This window comes from Filicampus tigris, chromosome 10 (assembly GCF_054856515.1).
Source record: "Filicampus tigris isolate MCC_2025a chromosome 10, RoL_Ftig_1.0, whole genome shotgun sequence".
NCBI classification, from domain to species: domain Eukaryota; kingdom Metazoa; phylum Chordata; class Actinopteri; order Syngnathiformes; family Syngnathidae; genus Filicampus; species Filicampus tigris.
The window spans coordinates 22,057,506-22,077,888 of NC_141226.1; the positions used below are offsets into that span (position 1 = coordinate 22,057,506).

A 20,383-nucleotide genomic window follows, 5' to 3' on the forward strand; every position below is an offset into this window, starting at 1 on the left:
CCAGCGTGGCTGTGACGGCAACAGGCGGATGATGAAGCACCGCCGAGGAGGCTAAATGAGTCCCACAGCCGTGATGTTAGCACTACCGTGAGCGTAGTAGTCGCTCAGAGTTTGACCAATCTTGATGAGAGGTCCTGTTAGCGCAGTCAGTGAGACAAATGGGTTGATCTCCGCTACTACTGCTTACTGACACCATTTGGTGACTTCATCAATGTTGACCAAACACGGACGCTAGGTCAATTTAAGTCTCTAAATTAGCTACGATACATGTATAGTAATTTTTTTTTTTTTTGCTAATTGGGTTTGTTTCCAAAAACGAGCAAGTTGAGTTCATAGAAGACTCTGGTCAAAACTGTCTAAAAAATCATTTCATTTCATTTCATTTTTATTTGTTTCGAGTAAAATGACTTATAAACATAAATGACCTGCATACAAAAAAAAAAGACTTGAGCGATACTTAAAGCAGAAAACATGCAGGTTCAATATTCAAATCAAATCATTAACACTCGAAAAGGAGTGGGAAGAAGAAAAACTTAAACTTAACTTAATAATGTATTTTATGTTTACAAAGAAACTGGATGTTTGGTTCATAGAATATGCTAATTTGATTTTGACGCATGAAAACATGCTAAGAATAAATTGTCTTTGTTTACGAAAACGTAGGTTACGTGGATTGACGACGCTAAATTGTCAAGGTTTTCAAAATCATGTCTTCAGTCTTTACAAAAACGCATGGGCTTGGTTCACTGAAAGCAAAACTGTTTACAAAAGGACGTGGATTACATTCATCGAATGCTATAAACTGCCTTCAAGTTGGTTCAAGCTCTCGAACTACCGTCACTGTTCAAAAGAAGCTGCACAATAGATTCTTTTAGGAGACATGCTGACACCAACACAAAAACAAAACAGATGAAACATCACCACCTTGTGGTTAGCAAAGCAAGTGAAAAGTAAAATGTTACACTTCACTTTTGATACGTTGTTTAGTTTACATTAAGCAACTAGCTAATCACGCAGCAACAAATGTTTTCTGTTAGCTCTAAGCACCAAGTTGACCAAAATATATTTTGTGAACAAGTTAGTTTTCCCACTAAGCCGTCCTCTCGTTGCCTGGTTTGAGACCTTTGAGTACATTCCAGTAAATTATCCCGCATTTAGTGACTCTGCTACATAGCAGGGCAGCGGGGGTTAGCTAGGCGAGGTTTGCTATATGCTCTGGAGCGGCGGGATGGCACTGAAAGAATTCCTGCTTTGAATCCGGCAGCCGAGGCTGTGCGTTAGATGTACTGTGTACATTTGACAGCGGTTGGAACGAGGCCTTCGAGGTACGTCGGGTGCGATGGACCAAGCTACATTTCAACGCTCTCAGTCCCATCCGTTCCGGTTTCACGGCGGATTATCGTTCTGGCACGGCCGCTTCACACAATGGGATGTGACAATGCTCCGTTCGAGAAAATGATGGCACTCGCCAGAGCGTTTCGCTGCCATCGATGTTTCACGCCACGCTGATATGGTAATCGCTGGATTCCCCCACAATGGCACCTTGTGAGAGTTGCCTTTTCAAGCCCGCGTGACTCTGGACACCAGCCAACCGTTCAAGTCCAAACATCTTTTAAAAAAAAAAAAAAAAAAAAAAAAATGTTTTAAAAGGCGTAACTTAAAAAAAATAAATAATTGTGCATGTACAAGGAAAAAAAGCAGCGGGGATTCTCTCGCCAGGAGAGCACTGTGCACATGCTGAGACGCGAGCGCCTTCCTCAGAGTTAAATTTGCGATTCTGTTTTCACGAGCGCGGGTCCAGGTGCCCATCGGTGGCCCCGGTCCAGCTGGAGGATGTGGCCGATTCGCTTCGGCTGGCATGCTGGCTGGCATACTAACGGACTGTGACAAGGCTTGAGCTCCCGCCTGGTGGCCACGAGGATGAGCGTGGTGAAAGTCACACACAAGCACCTGACACTTTTCAGGGGTTAGCATCTTATCCCAAAAATGGGGTACTTAAATCAAATGATTATTGCTGGAGTTAAACGGTGAAATCAAAACTATTGACTTGAGGTTGGTTATTTTGCGGCCACTTTTGAAGTTCAGAGACCGCCAGAGTTCCTTTGCTGGTCTCTTGCTGGTTCAGTCCACACTCTTGTAACCTGATCAATCGGACCACATCGAGGGGGAAAACAAACGTTTAATCGTTTGATTTGCCTTTCGGAGCGGATCAAGGTCAGATCTTGCTATCACCACGACCAAACCGTGCTGTGGTTAGTTTGGTGATCTTGCACCAGCCGGTTCGGTGCACACACAAGGTTATTTATTCTGTCGGTTCGAATGCACCAGAAACGAAGAGAAAACTCAAGACTCGGTGAGGATTGAAGTCAAATTATATTCAAATGACAACCAAATCATGTCAGTTAATTTGGTAGCCTGGCCCCTGTTGATTCGCACTCGTTGACTTTACCTTACCAAACAAACCACAACAAGGCAGGAAAATGAAGGTGGCTGGGGAATCGAGAGGGATCGCAAACCTCGGAAGAATTCGCTCGGTGGTCTTGGATCGGTTGCTTTTGCCTGCACATAAATCGGCTTACCTGACAAAAATCGACCACACCAAAAGGATTAGTTCTGGAAAGGAATTACGAAAGTCTGATCTCAAGTGTAACCAAAGTGCGGCAGATTTTATTTGCTGGTCTCTGAGTAATTGGATCGATGTCAGATCTCATTCTTAGCACAACAGGACCACGGCAAAGTCCGTTTGATGGTTGGTTCGGTGTACACATGGGGAGACTGGCACAAAAAAGGTGTCCTGGCATTTTTGGCTTTGACTGGCCCCTCACGATTATCGGAGCACAACAACAACAACCGAAGACTCTAAGAACCCGCATCAGATCGCCATAGTCAGTTTTGGTGGTCTTCCACCAGTTTGTTCAGCCTGTATTCGGGTTTATTTACTTGACCAAGCCGATTCTGACTCAAACTTGTTAAAGGTTTCGAATGTGAAATCATCCTCATTGTCTGGGCCATCGTGGAAGGCCTCTGCGTCGCAAAGAGCTTAATGTCTTATTCCACCGAGGTGTGTTTTAAGCCTTTTTATTAAAGGGAAACAATCTTGTCACACACCTGTTGCTAGTTCTGGGGAGGGGTATTTATTGTCGGCCTGTGTCGGCACACGCTAATCCCTGGCCACTATTATCAGCGTGACCTATTCCTGGTCGTCATTTTGTGTGTGCGGTGATTTCAGATTTCCCCATCCACTGTCCCCTTTTTTGATAGCCAATGTCATTTCGGGGTCCAATTTAAGATTCTCCCATTTGTCTATAAGCTTTTGATCAGACCTGAAATTTTCGGCTCTTTTCCGGCATCAATTGTATATAGTGTTTTATGTCAATTGATTGTCTTTATTTACTTATATTTTTATTTATATTTTATATCTAGCTTTATTAATACATGTATCACAGCCTTTTATTGTTTTTGTTCTATTTATTGTATTGTTTGTAAAGTGCTTTGTTACAGCTCGAGCTTTTATGAAATGCGCCATATAAATAAAATTGTATTCTATTGTATTGTATTGTATTGTATAGAGAACAAATGGTCTACTGCTGACATGCTGATTTCCTCCCCCGTGCTGAGAAGTGCGTGTGCAGGTAAAACGCTTGGGTCCTAGCGGCTGGATGGCCTTGGGCCAGAAAAACTTTTTTTTTCCCGCACATGTAGTGTTTGGAAAAAAGGCATAAGAAAGATTGGATCGGTGTTTCAAGTAAACGTCAAAAGAGGACTGCCATCCTCTCACCACCTTGGCCTGGAATTCCACCATCTGCCCGCGGGCTTAACCCACTAATTGTGGCCTCACTTCCTACGCCGTTGTCGCATGCCTGCGGCTCGCTTTTCCAAGCCACGGTTATATTAAGAAGCGGGTGTTTTAGTGGAACGGACGTCATGCTATCAGCTGAAATGATCAGTGTTTGTAACGGTCGCCTGATTGATGTGCCTGAGGTTCTTGTGGTCCGGTGTTAAAGAGGCTTTGGCTGAGTCTGGCTTCTTATTAGATGGTGCCAAAGATGGAAGTAAACAGCAGTTAGAGTTTGATGTGAGGTTGTCATGGAAATGTGCAATACTGTACATACAGTCTAATGTAGTTTTTTGGACGATTGACTTGCGCCGAGTGGGTTGTATTTGAGATGTGTGATGTAATGGGGACACCTACTGGCTAATCTCTGTCATGACAACATAATTTTTCTATTTTTGAGGGGAATCGGATGCTATTGTTTGTAATTCTTTTCCTGTTGTAATTGGTGTAAAAAAGAAAAAGAAAATCTATTTCCATAGCTACTTTACACTACTGCGGCAGCTGATAATGACAAGAATTATGAGCAAAATCACAATACGGATAATATTTCTTAAAAAGTATTTTAGCTAAAAAGTGTTTTGCATTAAAAAAAACATTTATTCACAAACAAAACATAATTAAACATTATGGAATTATATTAACTTTTTAAAATTTAGAATAGATAAATACTTTGTTTTAATTTTGTTATATTTATTTGGAATAAATTAACATGGCATGTTTTTAAACTCTTGATTTGTATTCTTTTGAATTTTTAATGAAGAATTAATCAAATACAGTAATTTTATAAACTTTGAAATGTCATAATTTGCATTAAACAAATCAATTATTGACGCTTAAACTGCATGTTATTTGACACTTATTTTATTCTTGTAAAATAAATTAGTTGAAAAGATAAATATAACTATTTAGGTACGAAGCCTTCGTTTATTTATTTATTATTTAAGTTTGTCATTCATATACATATACAGTATCGATTTCATTATATGAAGTCTTGATTTCTTAGATATTAACTTTGCAGTTAAAAATATACGTAAATCAATTTCATGATTGACTCTTAAGCAATAAAAGTTGAACACATGATCTAATTCAACTTTGATTCAAACAATGCAATTTATTGACAAAATGATCATTCCCACTGTTTTATAGTGCTGCTGCTCCTACTACTAATGATGATGGTAAAAGAAATATCGTAATAAAATATATAGACCGCAATGCAAATTGCGGATTGCAATATGTAAATAAAATTTTGAATGAAAAAGAAAAAAAAATGGCATTATAACGTCGTGCTCGTAGCAGCAGCCCTGCTTCCTGAACCCTCAAAGATGGCAACGACAATGCGTTTGCGTCACGACGCTAGCGTCGACCAATCACATTTTCGACCAGAACCCCCTTGTTGCATGACGGACAGTGGCGTTGTCCAATCGTAGCCTTAGAACGGCCCTTCAAGCACGCCTCCTTTCTGGGTCTAGCCAATCGCGGCGCAGCAGTAATTACTAATTCATTACAATGCGAAGGGGAGTGACGCAGATCTTGAAAACCAAAAGCTTCCTCCACACTTTTCCGCGTATGACCTGAAATAAACTCCGCAAATTCCCCCCCCCCTCCCCGGGTTGCGGGCGACGTACCTCGGAGGCAACGCGGAGGACATCGCCGGTTGTGTGGACTGGGACTGTATGTGCCAGTCATCGCGCTCCTTGGGATTCGGGTGCCATTCCGGTTGGAGGTTGCGGTCGAACCGCGAGGACTCGATGCGATAACCAGAGCGAGACATGCCGCAGCCTAAATCACGAAAGCTCGCCATCCTCGGCTACCGATCCGTAGGTGAGAGCCGGTCACTCGACGGGAAGGGCTGGTCCTCCCCGGGGAAAGGGTGACTGCTTCGGCTGGGGTTAGGCTGTAGCGGGCCTTGCATGGGTACTCGCAGCATCCCTCCCTCCACCAGGTGAAGGCGGCCCCGGCACCAGGCCTCCGCCTTAAAACCTAAGCGGTCAACATTTTTGGCATACTTTCGCCGTCAAACGTCGAGAAACCACACCCCCTACGACAATGCTTGACGAGCGGATGGATTTGACGCATGAGCCGGTTATGTCACCGCTAGCGCGGCAAGCAGGCGCAATTTAGATGCGGTTTAAAAAAAAAAAAAAAAAAGATAAGGTGGAGGGGGGCCTAGCGCGATGAATGCTTGAATATTCTTTTTTTTTGTTTTTTTACGTAATGGTAATCCGGTAATCCATATTTCGACAATAGTAGCCAATGCTAGAGAAGCCTACACTTACTCATCAGCAGTGAGCGCCAGGCGTCTACTTTATAACTATAAATAGTGATGCCAAACAGGGTGGGCCAACAATGGTTAAACGTTTAAAATTATATATTATCTTTTTCCATTTACACTTATTCTGATCTGTATCAATTTCAGTAAGAAAAGATCAACTCTGAAGTTAGCGTTGTATTAAGAAAGGGTTATAGTTTCATAATAGGGTGTCTGCTGTTTAGGCAGGCAGTCTATAGTCAGGTTTAGGGTTACAAAGTAGGGTTTAAAGTCAGGGTTCAAGGAGAAGTCAAGTCCAAAATGTTCTTTGCATTATGTTCTCTGCGCTCTCACGAGTTTAAACACGGCATTATGATTGATATTGCATTTGTGGATCAAACAGAAAAATCCAACCATTTTTCTCCATCTCACATGTGGACATTTTGCCACATTCTGTTGACTGAAAATTATATCACAATTAAGTGCCGAAGGGCTCAAGTAACGACCAATCACGCTTCACTAGTTTTCTGAGTTTGGTCCTGTGACGTTCACAAGCTGAGCCCTTTTGCACTGTGATGTCATTTTCAGTCGACAGCAAGTGGCAAAATGGCTGCCCCCGAGATGGATGAAAAAGGGGTGGATTTTTCTGCTTATATCATATTCCACAAATGTAATATTAATCAGAATAGCTGTGTTTCGACTACTGGGGCTGCATAGAACACATTACTGTAAAGATTTTTTTTTTTTTTTGCTTGGCTTCACTTTTCATGTTCCAATTTAGTGTTCAAGGACGGGTATGCGTTTTGTTTTCATGTTGGTGAAGACCCTAAAAGTGGCGCTTCCTTCCTTCCTTCTATAAATCTTTGTTTCATCCTTCCCTCCTTTTCATCTGTCCTTCATCCTTACATTGATACCATTCATAACTCCCTTCATTGAAGATGTCTGGTAGTTGATGCCCAGGCCTCTATTGGAGCAGAATATTGGAAATATTGTATTTGGGGCATGATAGCAAAGACAAAATGTGAGGAAATATAGTAATTGGGGGGCAGGGGGCGATTGGTGTAGCATTTATTTCAGCGCTGGCCACTATTTGGAGTTTACTGTAATCGAGGTGCATTGTAATATATTTTTTGGACGAATGATGTCCACTAGAACAGAGGTGGCTATTTAAGGAAATACACTAATTGTACTTGTATAACACGAGGTACGACATCCCGCTCAGGAGCGTGAACTACTTCTATGAAGGCGCAAAACCATGAAAGGACGATGTCAAGTGATGGCTGAGTCTACCTGTCCAGTGGGTCACATTGTGGTCATCTACAAATGCGCATTTTTAATGATTGCTCATAAGATTTTTCATTTTTTTCTTTTCCAGGAAAGTCCTCATTGACCATTCAGTTTGTTGAGGGCCAGTTTGTCGACTCCTATGACCCGACAATAGAAAACAGTAAGTAGTGGATAAAGGAGGATGACAATGTCATTTTTTGGCCCTATTTGCCGTCAGAATTTTGTCTGTTGTGAATTTGCATAAGGATTTGCGTAGAGTTAGCAAATTAAAACAAATTTTTACACACATGCCATTTTTTTTCCTCTACTTAAAGCTGAAGTCAACCCAAACCATTTTTTTTCAAGAATATGTTCTATGCAAGCCCACAAGTTGAAACAAGGCATTCTGATTAATATTGTTTGTGAAATATGAGTTAAGCAGCAAAATCCACCCGTTTTTAGCCATCTCCGGGGGCGGCCATTTTGTCACTTCTGTCGACTGAAATGACATCACAAATGCTCAGGGCTCAGGTAACGACCAATCGCGGCTGACCTTGTTTTCTGGAGCTGAGCCGTGATTGGTTGTTACCTGAGTAGTTGTGATGTCATTTTAAGTTGACAGAAGTGACAAAATGGACGTTTTCTCCTTCTTGTTCTTCCCTCCGCAGCGTTTACTAAAATGATCACGATAAACGGACAGGAGTATCATCTTCAGCTGGTGGACACAGCAGGACAGGTAGCACTCACTTCAGAATGCTAAAAAAATATATATATATATACATATACACACTAGCATACTTTTCCAGTGAGATAAAGTGTTCATTTTTATTGTACTATTTCTATCCATCTCCTCAGGATGAGTACTCCATCTTCCCTCAGACGTACTCCATAGACATAAATGGCTACATCCTGGTCTATTCCGTCACGTCCAACAAAAGGTGTGCTTTAGCTCCGCTAGCAGTGGCGAACATAGCGGCAAAATGACTTGATTAAGCAGACGTTTCTTGCAGCTTTGAAGTGGTCCAAGTGATTCACGAAAAACTGCTGGACATGGTGGGGAAAGTTCAGTGAGTAGCACGTCGTCGACTCGTTTTGGCGCGAGCGTATTCCAGACAGGTATGAAAACGTTTTCTTCTCCCGCGCCGCAGAGTTCCCATCATGCTGGTCGGAAACAAGAACGACCTGCACATGGAGCGGTATGTCGTCAAACTATCCGCGCCGTCGATGGAGGCAGGTGTACCTAATGTCGTGGCCCTGGTCTTTTTGTTCCAGAGTAATCAGCTGCGAAGAGGGCAAAGCGCTAGCCGACTCCTGGAACGCTGCCTTCATGGAATCCTCGGCCAAAGAGAACCAGGTACCGGGTGAAAATAGTTGGCACATTTTGGGCGGATTTGTCAGTTGCTTTAGGAGCTTGGGGGCATTAAACGAAAATATTGGCAAATATGTTTCATGTCTCCGGATTGCAGCTATCAAACATATTCACACAGGTTAAATATCATCACATGACATTTCATGTCTAATGTTACAAATTTATACCGTATCATATTTATATTATAAAATATTGTATTGTATAGTGTCCTTATAACTCTTTATTACATATCTCATTGATGTTCTCAGCTCTGAGCTAATGACAAAAAGTAAGTACATGAGCTATGCTGGTAGCCTGCAGTTATGATAGTCCGTATATCCGTGGATCAGTTAGCCACCCGCTAGCATTAGCAACAGCCGTTCGGGGCACTTATTGTGCACACATAAGGGCTCGTTGTGAGCTATTTGCATACTTTAGAGTCGCCCAACGTAAAACAATTGTTTCTCCTTGATAAGTAATGTGGGAGGATGTGGGGTTTATATTAAATTATATGGCAGCTTTCCATGTACGTTAGTAAGTGTAATAATATTTATGGCCACTAGATGGTGGCATTACACTTTTCTTTGAGATTTTGGGCAATACTGTATACACACATAGCATACACAAGATAATGAAATGTGCTTTACATGCATTAAAAGCACATTTCAAAGCAGTTACAAACAAAAGAGTGACAGAAATTTCAAAGCAAAGTAAAACAAATTAAAGTAGCCCACTAAAAGTGGATACACTGCAAGAATAAGATTTTGGTTGGAAAAGATTATGTTAAAAATGCTTTGAAAGATCTTAATCATAGGTATGGAAAAAGTGGTACAAACATTTAACCTGGATTTAAAAGCAACACCATCACTAATGCCGGGTACGATGAAATACAGTTGTCATTCATTTATGTAAAAGTACAACACTGCATGCCAAATTGGAAGATGTCTTCTTTAATTTCCCAATATGACATTTGAAAAAAATCGTGTGGGTGAAAATCACCCGACGTTAGTGTTGTGGGGTTAAGGGTGACTGATATTTTGTTTTTGGTACCACTACAGATCACGTGTGACAGCACACGCAATCTGTTAGCGAACACTTAACTCATTCTCACCATTATGGATATTTGCGAATCAGACCCATAGAGGGGATAAAAACTGCATAGTAAACAGCAGCTGTGTGCCACTGTGTGCAGACGGCCGTAGAGGTTTTCCGCAGGATGATCCTGGAGGCGGAGAAGATGGACGGCGGTGCTCAGCCCGGCAAGACGTCTTGCGCCGTCATGTAGGGCGAGGGCGCAACCAACGCGACTACACACACGCGCGCGCGCGCACACGCATACATGCACACACAAAACAAAAACACAGACAAGACAACTGCACTGCACTAGGATATCCCGTTTTACTTGAAGGCTAGCTAACGCCACTTCTCCTCCACCACGTCGGGTCCTGAATATCCTCCATGACTCGGGAACCCGTTTATTTATCCGCATTGTCATCCATGTTTTCCTTTTGGTGTGCTTGGTGTGGAAAGCGGGACGAGTGGCGCTCATGAAATTTCATGACAAACCGTGTATCCGAACAAGCCTTTTCCTCACCATATGATCATGACAATAATAACTAGAGAAAGCGGATGTTTCTTCTGGTACATTTTATTTGTTTCCATATAGCAGTAACTCTCAGCCAAATAGTAGTAAACAAACAAACAAACAAAAAAACAAAAAAAACGTCATCCATTTTTTAAAGTTGAAAATGTTGTACAAATGTTTTGGATTGTAATCATTAAAGCTGAAAGTGGTTATGTAAAAAGCACTCGTTTTCTCTTTCTTTTCTTTTTTTTTTATGCTATCCTTCAAATGTTTCAACAAATGCCCTAATATTCTTAGAATAAAGCCAAAAGGGGGAAAAGGCAACATATTCAAAGAAACTGTTCAAATACTCAGACTCGTATCGTATTCAAAATCGTATTCCAAGAAAAAAAAAAAATGGTAATGCTCTCAGAAAAGTCACATTTGTCATATTTCAAGGAACCTTTGGACATTTTGTGGGGGGGAATTTATATTCTAGTAAAACAAAGTTTGAAGTTGCAATATTAAAATAAAAAACACCTCATTCAGAGGGCAATATGATACGTTATACAATTTAACATTAGTCAGTAACGTGCGCAAAGTAAGTGTCATGCAAATTGAGTAATTTAGGCTTTTAAAGCCATACATCAATTTTCAAACTCCACCAAGAACAAACTGCTTGCATCTTTATTGGCTAATTATCTTAATTGCACAAGCCAAAAGTGCCAGGGGGGAAAAAGTCACAAATGAAAATGTTTACGTATATAAAATGTATTTTTCCACAAGATAAAAAATTGAAATCACAAAAACAATTCCAAAAAAGAACGTCAGAATATTCAGAAAGTAACAACATTTTTTCGAGGAGGGGAAAAAAAGGTAACTCCAGCATGAAAAAAAAAAATGCAATTTGCAGAGAATATATTTAGACAAAATGTTTAAAAAATCAGAAACACAACATATTCTGAAAATACGGTCATATTTTTCGGGAGGAAGAAAATCTAACGAGAGGCTGTATAGTTCCAAGAGAAAATCGTTATGTTCTAATAGTTGTATTTGTTTTCAAGAAAAAAAAAATATACCAGCAAAAAGTCCCATAGTAATGAAAAATTTAAGAAAGAAAAAAATATTATGTTACAACATCATGGGATTTTTTTTCCCAAGAAAAATGTTTACTATTACAAGAAAAAAAGTCCTAATATTCAGCAAATAACATTTTATTGAGGAAAACGTTTTAGGTTACAAGCAATAAGCATGTAGTGAAAAAAGAAGTCTAAGATCATGAAACCATACATCAAATTTAAACCAGCTCCACCTAGAACAAACTGCATATATCGTTAAAAACTGCATAATCATTATAAATTGATGTATGCAACATATTTGCTCAAGGTGGCCATGTATACAAGAGGGCTATGTGAATCAGTAGACGCTCGGTATATAAGAAGAGTGAACAGCCACGACAACTTCACCCATCAACTTGCGGAAATCCAGCAAGACAAATTGGCAAGGTAAGTAGAAATGATACGCTACTATGCGCAAGATACTACAGCTTTTATTTCATGAGATAATTGTTGATCCTCTTAAGATGTGCCCCCCCCCCCACCCCTTCAAACTCTGGATATTTGGTGCTCAAAGCCTAAAAAAAATGATCGTTATTGCACTTATAATCCTGCGCACCCCGGGGTTTCACACACCAATATAATATTCTAGAGTTTTTTTCTTTTAAATTTGGCGATACCCTCCCCTCCCCCCCCCCCCCCCCCCCCCCCCGTGTTCCCCATCTTGCGCTCGCTCTCTCCCAGGCTGCTGTGTTGACCATCACAATGAAGTTGCTGTTCCTGGCTGTCACCGTCGCCCTGCTGCTTATAGCAGGTAAACGTGTCACTCGATCGTTTGCAAGAATCCCACCGGCTTTGGACGACATCCGTGCATTTGACTGATTTTGGTTTTGGTGGTTGTTTTTCCGCACGCAGGTGCCGAACACCGCCACCACCACCCTGACCTCCACCATGACCATCGCGACGATCTCCACCATCACCATCATCATGATCTCCACCATCACCATCATCATGACCTCCACCATGACCGTCACAATGACCTCCACCATCACCATCATCATGACCTCCACCATGATCATCACAATGACCTCCGCCATCATCATGACCTCCACCATGACCTCCACCATGATCATCACAATGATCTCCACCATCACCATCATCATGACCTCCACCATGATCATCACAATGATCTCCACCATCACCATCATCATGACCTCCACCATTAGGCAGAAGAGGACCACTCCAGTAAGTATTCTATTTTTCACGTGTGTTACAAATGGTGCTTTGTACGTATATTTGATACCTTTTCAAGTTTGAAAGTCTGCTCCTATCTTCGACAGGAGTCAAGTCAGTGTGCAGTCAAGAACTCATCTGGCCTCCACGTCCGAAAGTTGTTTCGCAAAGCATTAAAAAAAGAAATAAAAAAAGATTTAAGTGAATACTTGGGAGTCTTTTTGTTGGTGTTGTGAACGAATGGATGCAGAGAATATGTTCTGTGCAGGCCCACTAGTCTCAACATGGCATTCTGATTAGTATTGCATTTGTGGAATATGAGTTAAGCAGCAAAATCCACCTGTTTTTAGCCATCTCAGGCGGCGGCCATTTTGTCACTTCTGTCGACTGAAAATAACATCACAGTTGCTTCGGGCTAAGGTAACGACCAATCGCAGCTCACCTGTTTTCTGAAGCTGAGCCATGATTGGTTGCTATCTGAGCACTGACTAGCCGTGATGTCTTTTTCAGTCGACAGACGTGACAAAATGGCCGCCCAATGAGATGGCTAAAAACGGGTGGCTTTCTCACATTCGATTGCAATCCCATCGGCCCACGGGTGGGTTTTCGTGTCGTGCCCGCGGGCCGTTCGCTATATACAGAACTTCAAAACACTTCAAAGCATTCCCAGGCATGTTAATTATGGTTAGAAAACTGAATTTCCGCAGATTCAAATGACACCAAACATTATGAGATACAAAAGTATCTGCAGTCTCAGCGAGCATTTGAGTCAAATAATCGGTAACACACAAAAAAATATGGAACTCACCATTTCATCCTCATAAATGTCCAACACAATTTCATAATCCATCAAAATGATCATATTATGTCGAAAAGGGGCCAGTAAAAGTATTCCAGTAATATAGTTAGTCCACAACAAGCCTGACATCCATAAAGCCACGTTATTAGCTGCTGCAATCGTTACATGTTGCTATCAGGTACGCATATTTTGTACATATTTTCCATAGATTGAGTTAGCTTCGACGGATTTAGCCGCGCGAGATTTCTTCTTCTTCTTCTTCTTCTTCTTCTTCTTCTTCTTCTTCTTCTTCTTTATTATGGCAGTTTACAACCGATTATTGGGGTATTACCGCCACCTATTGGGATGGATTTTGGACAAGAGATCTTGGCAGTTACAGACTAAATCGAAAATATATATGTACATTTAAAAAATCGAACTTAGATTATCTCCCTGTCAACCCTGTTCTCTGCATATATTCAAGTATACACACGAGATTTCAAAACATAGGCTGGACCTTATTGTTTGATTGATTGCTTACTTGATCCAATAAACGAATGTTTCCCATGTCAGGAGTTCAACAACAGCCAAAGAACAAATTACGTGCGTAAATCGTACCACCCCTGCATATCGACGATTTGTCAGTTGTGTTTGCAGTCACAACCAAACTTGCTAAGCTTGCTGGTGATTGACGCATTCAACGGCCAATGAATTTCTTCAAACAAAAAAAAACTTCCATAATTCAGTGCCAATAGTACTTAGAAAGATTCTGATGGTTGAGGAGAAAAATTCTAAATGTTATCTTCAAAAAGAGACCAAAACTATGCTGATACTCCAAATGGTTCAAGTACAGCTTCAAATGTACTTTGGGTGCACCTTTTTCAGGCGTTCAGGTAAAAATGCCAGGTGGAATAGCGTCAGGTTAAAACCCCAAACCAGTCTCCATCCATCCATTATCCATACCGCTTCTCCTCACAAGGGTCGCGGGGAGTGCTGGAGCCTATCCCAGCTGTCTCCGGGCAATGGGCGGGGGACACCTTGAATTGGTTGCCAGCCAATCGCAACCCAAGCCTGTCTTGAAAGCGTAATCAAATCACCAAACCTTTTTTCAAAATCGTAATCTTGTTCTGCAATCCAAACTGATTTACTTACCCTGGTTCAAAACACTAATTTGGAGCCCTAAGTCCCTAAGTATTGGAAACCCAAACATTGGCTTGACTCCACCATCGAATTTCATTCCTCCAAATATTGTGATGTAATAATGAGCCCGTATCGTACAGCCACATTCATGCTTCACACCACCAACAAAAAAGACTGCAAGTGTTTACTTCATTTTTTTTTTTTTTTTTAATGCTTTGCAAGTCAACTAAAGAACATGGATGCGCGAGGAGTTTTGATGCATTGGGACTTGAGGGGAGGCACTACTGCTGCTATGTCACACCTGTTGGAGAAAGTAAAAGACGATCAGATTCAAGACCTCGGCTCTCTTGCTTCTTTCTGGGGCTTTGTTTTGGTTTGTCCTGAGATTAGGGACTCATAGCTGTTGCGTCCTGAAGCCAAATGCTGTGTGACATGGAGTACATGCCATTTACCATAAACCCCATCTTCTTCAGTAATTTTACTGTCATTTAAATATGATATCATTTCTACCAGACATAAAAGAACAATACTGACTGAAGTGTGACTGCGATATAATCCGCTCAATGACGAGCGCGGTGCCGAATGGTGTTTTCCTGACGGTCAGTCTGAACAGATCGGATACCAGGGTTGGCCTGCACCAAATGACGATGGTTTGGGGAGCCACCAATGAGATTTTGGTGGTTGTCGTTAGCTGCGCCTGAAGAAGGACAAACAACAAAAATAAATCATCAAATGGATGTCAGCAAAAGGAAAAAGCAATACTGTTGTATCAACTTTGGTTGACTTGACCGCTGTAGCACCATCAAGACCATCGAGACCACACAGTAGCGCAGTAGGCCTACGTGCTCATCAAAAACAAGACAGAGGCTTTATTCCTAAAAAGTATATTTCATATGATTGTGCGTCACTGTTACATTTTGTGCACGTTTGGCATCAACGGTTTGCTTAAATGTTGGAATTATTCGAAAAACGTCAATAATGATCAAATTAAATTGTATTACAAATAAAATGAAAATTGTACCTTAATAAATATCTTTTGAAAGTAACAGCAGTTAAAAGACGAAATTCAAATGCGATTGTTTCATCCACACCTAAAGGGAGCAAACTTTGAGAATCACATATTTAGGCCAACTACACCGCATTGCGAAATTTGCTCTGCATTTCCTAAAAGGTCGACGCTGATGACATGCCGTGTTCCAACGAGTGGGCCTGCATAGAACATATTCTTGAAAAAAATCTGTTTTTGGTTGACTTCGGCTTTAATTTTCAAGTCATTAACCGTCAAAGTATAATTCGAATGTGTTTGAGCAAACTTCCCAATGATAGCATATAATAGGTTTGTTTTGATTTCCCTCTTTAATTTTCAAGTCATTAACCGTCAAGGTATAATTTGAATGTTTTTGAGCAAACCTCCCAATGATTATAATATTTTGCAAAAAATAAATTTGTTTTTCCCTGGTTGTAAAGAACTGAAATTTGTCATTTACTGCATTGAAATTGCAGCATAAGGACGTCACCTTTACTCCAATCAAAAGTTATTTCACGAAAATAGGTCAAGAACAAATGAAAACTACCTTAGTCAAAACAATGAACTTGTTTTTGTGTTACTCTGTTCTTTCTCAGTGCTACCCTCTCCGAACAGCAAAATATTACTCCGGGCTCACTTGATTGAGAATTGCTTATATTGGGGCCCTGAGCAGGTGCTGAATTGTCTTATGTCTTGGGCCGTCCGTCTGTGGCCGCGTCCCTTGAGAGAAACACACTCACCGATTGCGAGGAGCAGGAAAACGCTGAAAGCCAAGAGCACCAACTTCATTGTGCCGTTTAACGCCAGACGCCTGTGACAGAGAACATTTGTTTCACGACAACATCGATACTGTCCATGAAGACAAACTCGTGAAAACAAGGCCGAGAAAAGTACGACCGACATACCTTGTGGACTTGAAGTTTTCGGTTTGTGCTGTTCAATGATATCGATGTGTTGCGGGTCACTTTTTTAATAGCAGCTCTTATTTAAATATCATGTTGAACAAATTCAATGTCGGCCTTCCAATGGTCCGTTGAAAGACACGCCCTCCCTATGTCCTCAAGTGTCTTGTCAAATATGTCGTTGTCACCCATCCAGACAGTTGTTATTTGCAAAATCAACTATTCAAAACTGCTTTGTGTGTTCTTGCCAGATCTTTATTCCAAGCCACCCATCTCCGAGCAGCGGCAGAGCTGCCGGTCACTCACTGGCCACCCCACGTTAGAGGAGAGCATTTGAATACCTGCGACTTTCACGACCCGTTTCCGACCCCATGATCAGGACAAAGCCACTCTTTACACAAGTCAGAGCAAAGGATAATCTTACGGGACAATCGTCAGAGTCACCGACAGTCACAGTGAAAACAGACCGTTACGACGACGGGAAAAAATGGGCTTTCGACTATGCTAAGTCCCACAATTTTTTTCAAATTTCCCGCCGCCTACAAAATGGGCGCCCTTCAGACGCGGACCGGTCGGTCACATAGGCGGTATGCCCAGGTCTGGTTAAAAGCCTACTTTGAAGCCCAAACCCTTGCCTGAAACCCTAATTGAAAGTCCTAATGCTGGTTTGAAAGCCCCATTTGAAACTCCAGCCTTGTTTAAAACCCCAAACCTGTCTTGAAAATGTCATCAAAGCCCTAAACTGTTTTCAAAATCATAATCTTGTCTTGAATCCAAACTGATTTGCTTACCCTGGTTCACGACACTAATTCGAAGCCCAAAACCTGGGTTGAAACCGCCAACTTTTTTTTTTTTTTTAAATATCGTAACCCGGCATGAAAACCCAATTTGTAACCCTAACCCAAATTAGAAGCCCTAACATTTTTAAAACCCGAACCCTGTCTTAAAAGCATTATTGGAAACCCAAACATTGACTTGACTCCACCATCGAATTTCATTCCCCCAAATATTGTGATGTAATAATGAGCCCGTATCGTACAGCCACATTCATGCTTCACACCACCAACAAAAAAGACTGCAAGTGTTTACTTCATTTTTTTTTTTTTTTAATGCTTTGCAAGTCAACTAAAGAACATGGATGCGCGAGGAGTCTTGATGCATTGGGACTTGAGGGGAGGCACTACTGCTGCTATGTCACACCTGTTGGAGAAAGTAAAAGACGATCAGATTCAAGACCTCGGCTCTCTTGCTTCTTTCTGGGGCTTTGTTTTGGTTTGTCTTGAGATTAGGGACATATATCTGTTGCGTCCTGAAGCCAAATGCTGTGTGACATGGAGTACATGCCATTTACCATAAACCCCATCTTCTTCAGTAATTTTATTGTCATTTAAATATGATATCATTTCTACCAGCCATAAAAGAACAATACTGACTGAAGTGTGACTGCGATATAATCCGCTCAATGACGAGCGCGGCGCCAAATGGTGTTTTCCTGACGGTCACTCTGAACAGATCGGATACCAGGGTTGGCCTGCACCAAATGACGATGGTTTGGGGAGCCACCAACGAGATTTTGGTGGTTGTCGTTAGCTGCGCCTGAAGAAGGACAAACAACAAAAATAAATCATCAAATGGATGTCAGCAACGCGAAAAAGCAATATTGTTGGATCAACTTTGGTTGACTTGAACGCTGTCTTATTTTGCTCCTGAAAACACGACATGCGACACTACTTCTCCCTCATCAGCTGCAGGATCTCTGTCGGCCTTTTTGGTCTTGTTCATTTCAAACGATGCAGCCTAATCCATTTTAGGATCAGCACTCGAAGCATTTATGTATGCATTCGTGTACTTGCTTGTGTCATCTCATCCACGTGTGAGGATGTCTCCGGGTTATACCGTCACGTGTTCCGTAAATATAGCAGTGTGCAGTAAATTTTGAAAAATACATTTTAAAGTTATAAATCTGCATGAAAATTCACCACATTTGCAAATTCATCATCATGGCTCAGCTTCAGCCAAACAGGTGAGCCGCGATTGGTCGTTACCTGAGCCCTGAGCAACTGTGATGTCGTTTTCAGTCGACGGAAGTGACAAAATGGCCGCCCCCTGAGACGGCTAAAAACGGGTGATTTTGCTATATTCCATAAATGCAATACTAATCAGAATGGCCTGTTTCAACGAGTGGGCCTGCATAGAACATATCCTTGAAAAAAAATATGTTTGTTTTGACTTCCCTCTTTAATTTTCAAGTCATTAACCGTCAAGGTATAATTTGAATGTTTTTGAGCAAACCTCCCAATGATTATAATATTTTGCAAAAAATAAATTTGTTTTTCTCGGTTGTAAAGAACTGAAATTTGTCATTTACTGCATTGAAATTGCAGCATAAGGACGTCATCTTTACTCAAACCAAAAGCTATTTAAAAAAAAAAAAAAAAAAGGTCAAGAACAAATGAAAACTACCTTAATCAAAACATTGAATTTTTTTTTTGTGTTACTCTGTTCTTTCTCAGTGCTACCCTCTCCAAACAGCAAAATATTCACTTGACTGTGAATTGCTCATATCGGGGCCCTAAGCAGGTGCTGAGTTGTCTTTTGCCTTGGGCCGTCCGTCTGTGGCCGCGTCCAGTGAGAGAAACACACTCACCGATTGTGAGGACCAGGAAAACGCCGAAAGCCAAGAGCATCAACTTCATTGTGCCGTTCAACGCCAGACGCCTGTGACAGAGAACATTTGTTTCACGACAACATCGATACTGTCCATGAAGACAAACTCGTGAAAATAAGGCCGAGAAAAGTACGACGACATACCTTGTGGACTTGAAGTTTTTCGGTTTGTGCTGTTCAATGATATCTGTGTTGTGCGTCACATTTTTATAGGCGCTCTTATTGATATATCATGTTTAACAAATTCTTTGTCAGCCTGCCAATTGTCCCTTGAAAGACACGCCCTCAAGTGTATGTCCTCAAGTGTCTTGTCAAATACGTATTTGTCACCCATCCAGACAATTATCATTTGCAAAAGTGACACTTCAAAACTGCCTTTTGTGGTCTTTTGTGCCAGATCTTTATTCCAATCCGTTACATCCAACTGCCTCACCCATCTCCAGGCGTTGGCAGGACCACGTGGAGGCCATGGCCACCCCCGGTCACTCACTGGCCACCCCACATGAGTGCTGTCGTTTTTTTAGATCAGTCTCCAGATCTCTATTTTGGTCATTTGGCCGTGAGGTCACATACGGACGCACGATCGGGAGGTGCAAGACGGTCTCCGAACGGGGAGATATTACAGTTTACGTGCCAATGTCTTGCACGAACTCTCAGTCTAATTTCTGTTCCTGCATGTCATGTACGGCATACTTGGGCGCGCATTCCATACGGCTCTGATTTTGATGCCAATTAGGGATTCAGCAAGGATAAGCCATGAAAACACTACGTTCCATCCCACAATGGTGCACTAAGGCGCAGATGCCCCATTACACCCCATTCTACTAAGTCTATCAAAATAGCAAAAGTAAAGAAAACATCCTTGCATACAAGTGAACTAAGATTTGCATTAGCCTTGTGCCCTGAAGGAAAATGGGGCCTTCGGTCTTGTCTCGGTCTCGACCTCCAAAAGTCTTGTTTTTAAATCAGTCTCGATCTCCAAAAATCTTGGTCTTGTCTCAGTTGCAAACTCCAAAAGCCATGGTCTCGTCTCCGTCTCAACCTTCAAAACTCTTGGCCTTGTCTCGACCTCCAAAACCCTTGGTCTTTTCTCAGTCCTGACCTCCAAAAGTCTTGGTCTTGTCACGGTCTTGACCTCCAAAAGTCTTGGTCTTGTCTCAACCTCCAAAACCCTTGGTCTTGTCTCACTTCTGACCTCCAAAACCCTTGGTCTTGTCTGAGTTCTGATTTCCAAAAGTCTTGGTTTTGTTGCAGTTTTGACCTCCAAAAGTCTTGGTCTTGTCTCAACCTCCAAAACCCTTGGTCTTTTCTCAGTCCTGA

At 41.5% G+C, this 20,383-nt stretch overlaps 2 protein-coding genes and 2 long non-coding RNA genes across 4 annotated transcripts; 1 reads left to right on the forward strand and 3 right to left on the reverse strand.

Moving 5' to 3' along the window:
* Window positions 1–5,349: 5,349 nt before the first annotated feature.
* On the forward strand, window positions 5,350–10,505 carry rheb (Ras homolog, mTORC1 binding). The gene is made up of 8 exons (XM_086043845.1): window positions 5,350–5,656; window positions 7,459–7,530; window positions 8,018–8,085; window positions 8,205–8,287; window positions 8,360–8,416; window positions 8,498–8,545; window positions 8,622–8,703; window positions 9,890–10,505. Exons 1-8 carry the CDS (start codon window positions 5,605–5,607, stop codon window positions 9,980–9,982), a joined length of 555 nt encoding a protein of 184 aa, XP_085899971.1. The 5' UTR covers window positions 5,350–5,604; the 3' UTR covers window positions 9,983–10,505.
* A 1,053-nt stretch (window positions 10,506–11,558) lies between these two features.
* On the reverse strand, window positions 11,559–13,572 carry LOC147141335 (uncharacterized). The gene is made up of 3 exons (XM_086043188.1): window positions 13,358–13,572; window positions 11,997–12,692; window positions 11,559–11,573 (listed from the first exon to the last, which is right to left on the reverse strand). The coding sequence occupies exons 2-3, from the start codon at window positions 12,537–12,539 to the stop codon at window positions 11,559–11,561; spliced, it is 558 nt and encodes a 185-aa protein (XP_085899314.1). The 5' UTR covers window positions 12,540–12,692; window positions 13,358–13,572.
* Window positions 13,573–14,650: 1,078 nt separating this feature from the next.
* LOC147141336 (uncharacterized) lies at window positions 14,651–16,459 on the reverse strand. The gene is made up of 4 exons (XR_015088465.1): window positions 16,400–16,459; window positions 16,235–16,305; window positions 15,002–15,164; window positions 14,651–14,768 (listed from the first exon to the last, which is right to left on the reverse strand). It is a non-coding gene; the product is annotated as an uncharacterized LOC147141336 (long non-coding RNA).
* A 1,031-nt stretch (window positions 16,460–17,490) lies between these two features.
* LOC147141337 (uncharacterized) lies at window positions 17,491–19,261 on the reverse strand. Its single transcript, XR_015088270.1, has 4 exons — window positions 19,208–19,261; window positions 19,044–19,114; window positions 17,830–17,992; window positions 17,491–17,596 (listed from the first exon to the last, which is right to left on the reverse strand). It is a non-coding gene; the product is annotated as an uncharacterized LOC147141337 (long non-coding RNA).
* Window positions 19,262–20,383: the final 1,122 nt, after the last annotated feature.

What these genes read in the sequence shown, in the direction of transcription:
- rheb (XM_086043845.1), top strand. Translation starts at nt 5,605, where the DNA reads ATGCCGCAGCCTAAATCACGAAAGCTCGCCATCCTCGGCTACCGATCC. An exon ending in TGGTGGACACAGCAGGACAG is followed by an intron (nt 8,086 to 8,204) that starts GTAGCACTCACT and finishes CCATCTCCTCAG; the next exon opens with GATGAGTACTCCATCTTCCC. An exon ending in CCTCGGCCAAAGAGAACCAG is followed by an intron (nt 8,704 to 9,889) that starts GTACCGGGTGAA and finishes CACTGTGTGCAG; the next exon opens with ACGGCCGTAGAGGTTTTCCG.
- LOC147141335 (XM_086043188.1), bottom strand. Translation starts at nt 12,539, where the DNA reads ATGGTGGAGGTCATGATGATGGTGATGGTGGAGATCATTGTGATGATC.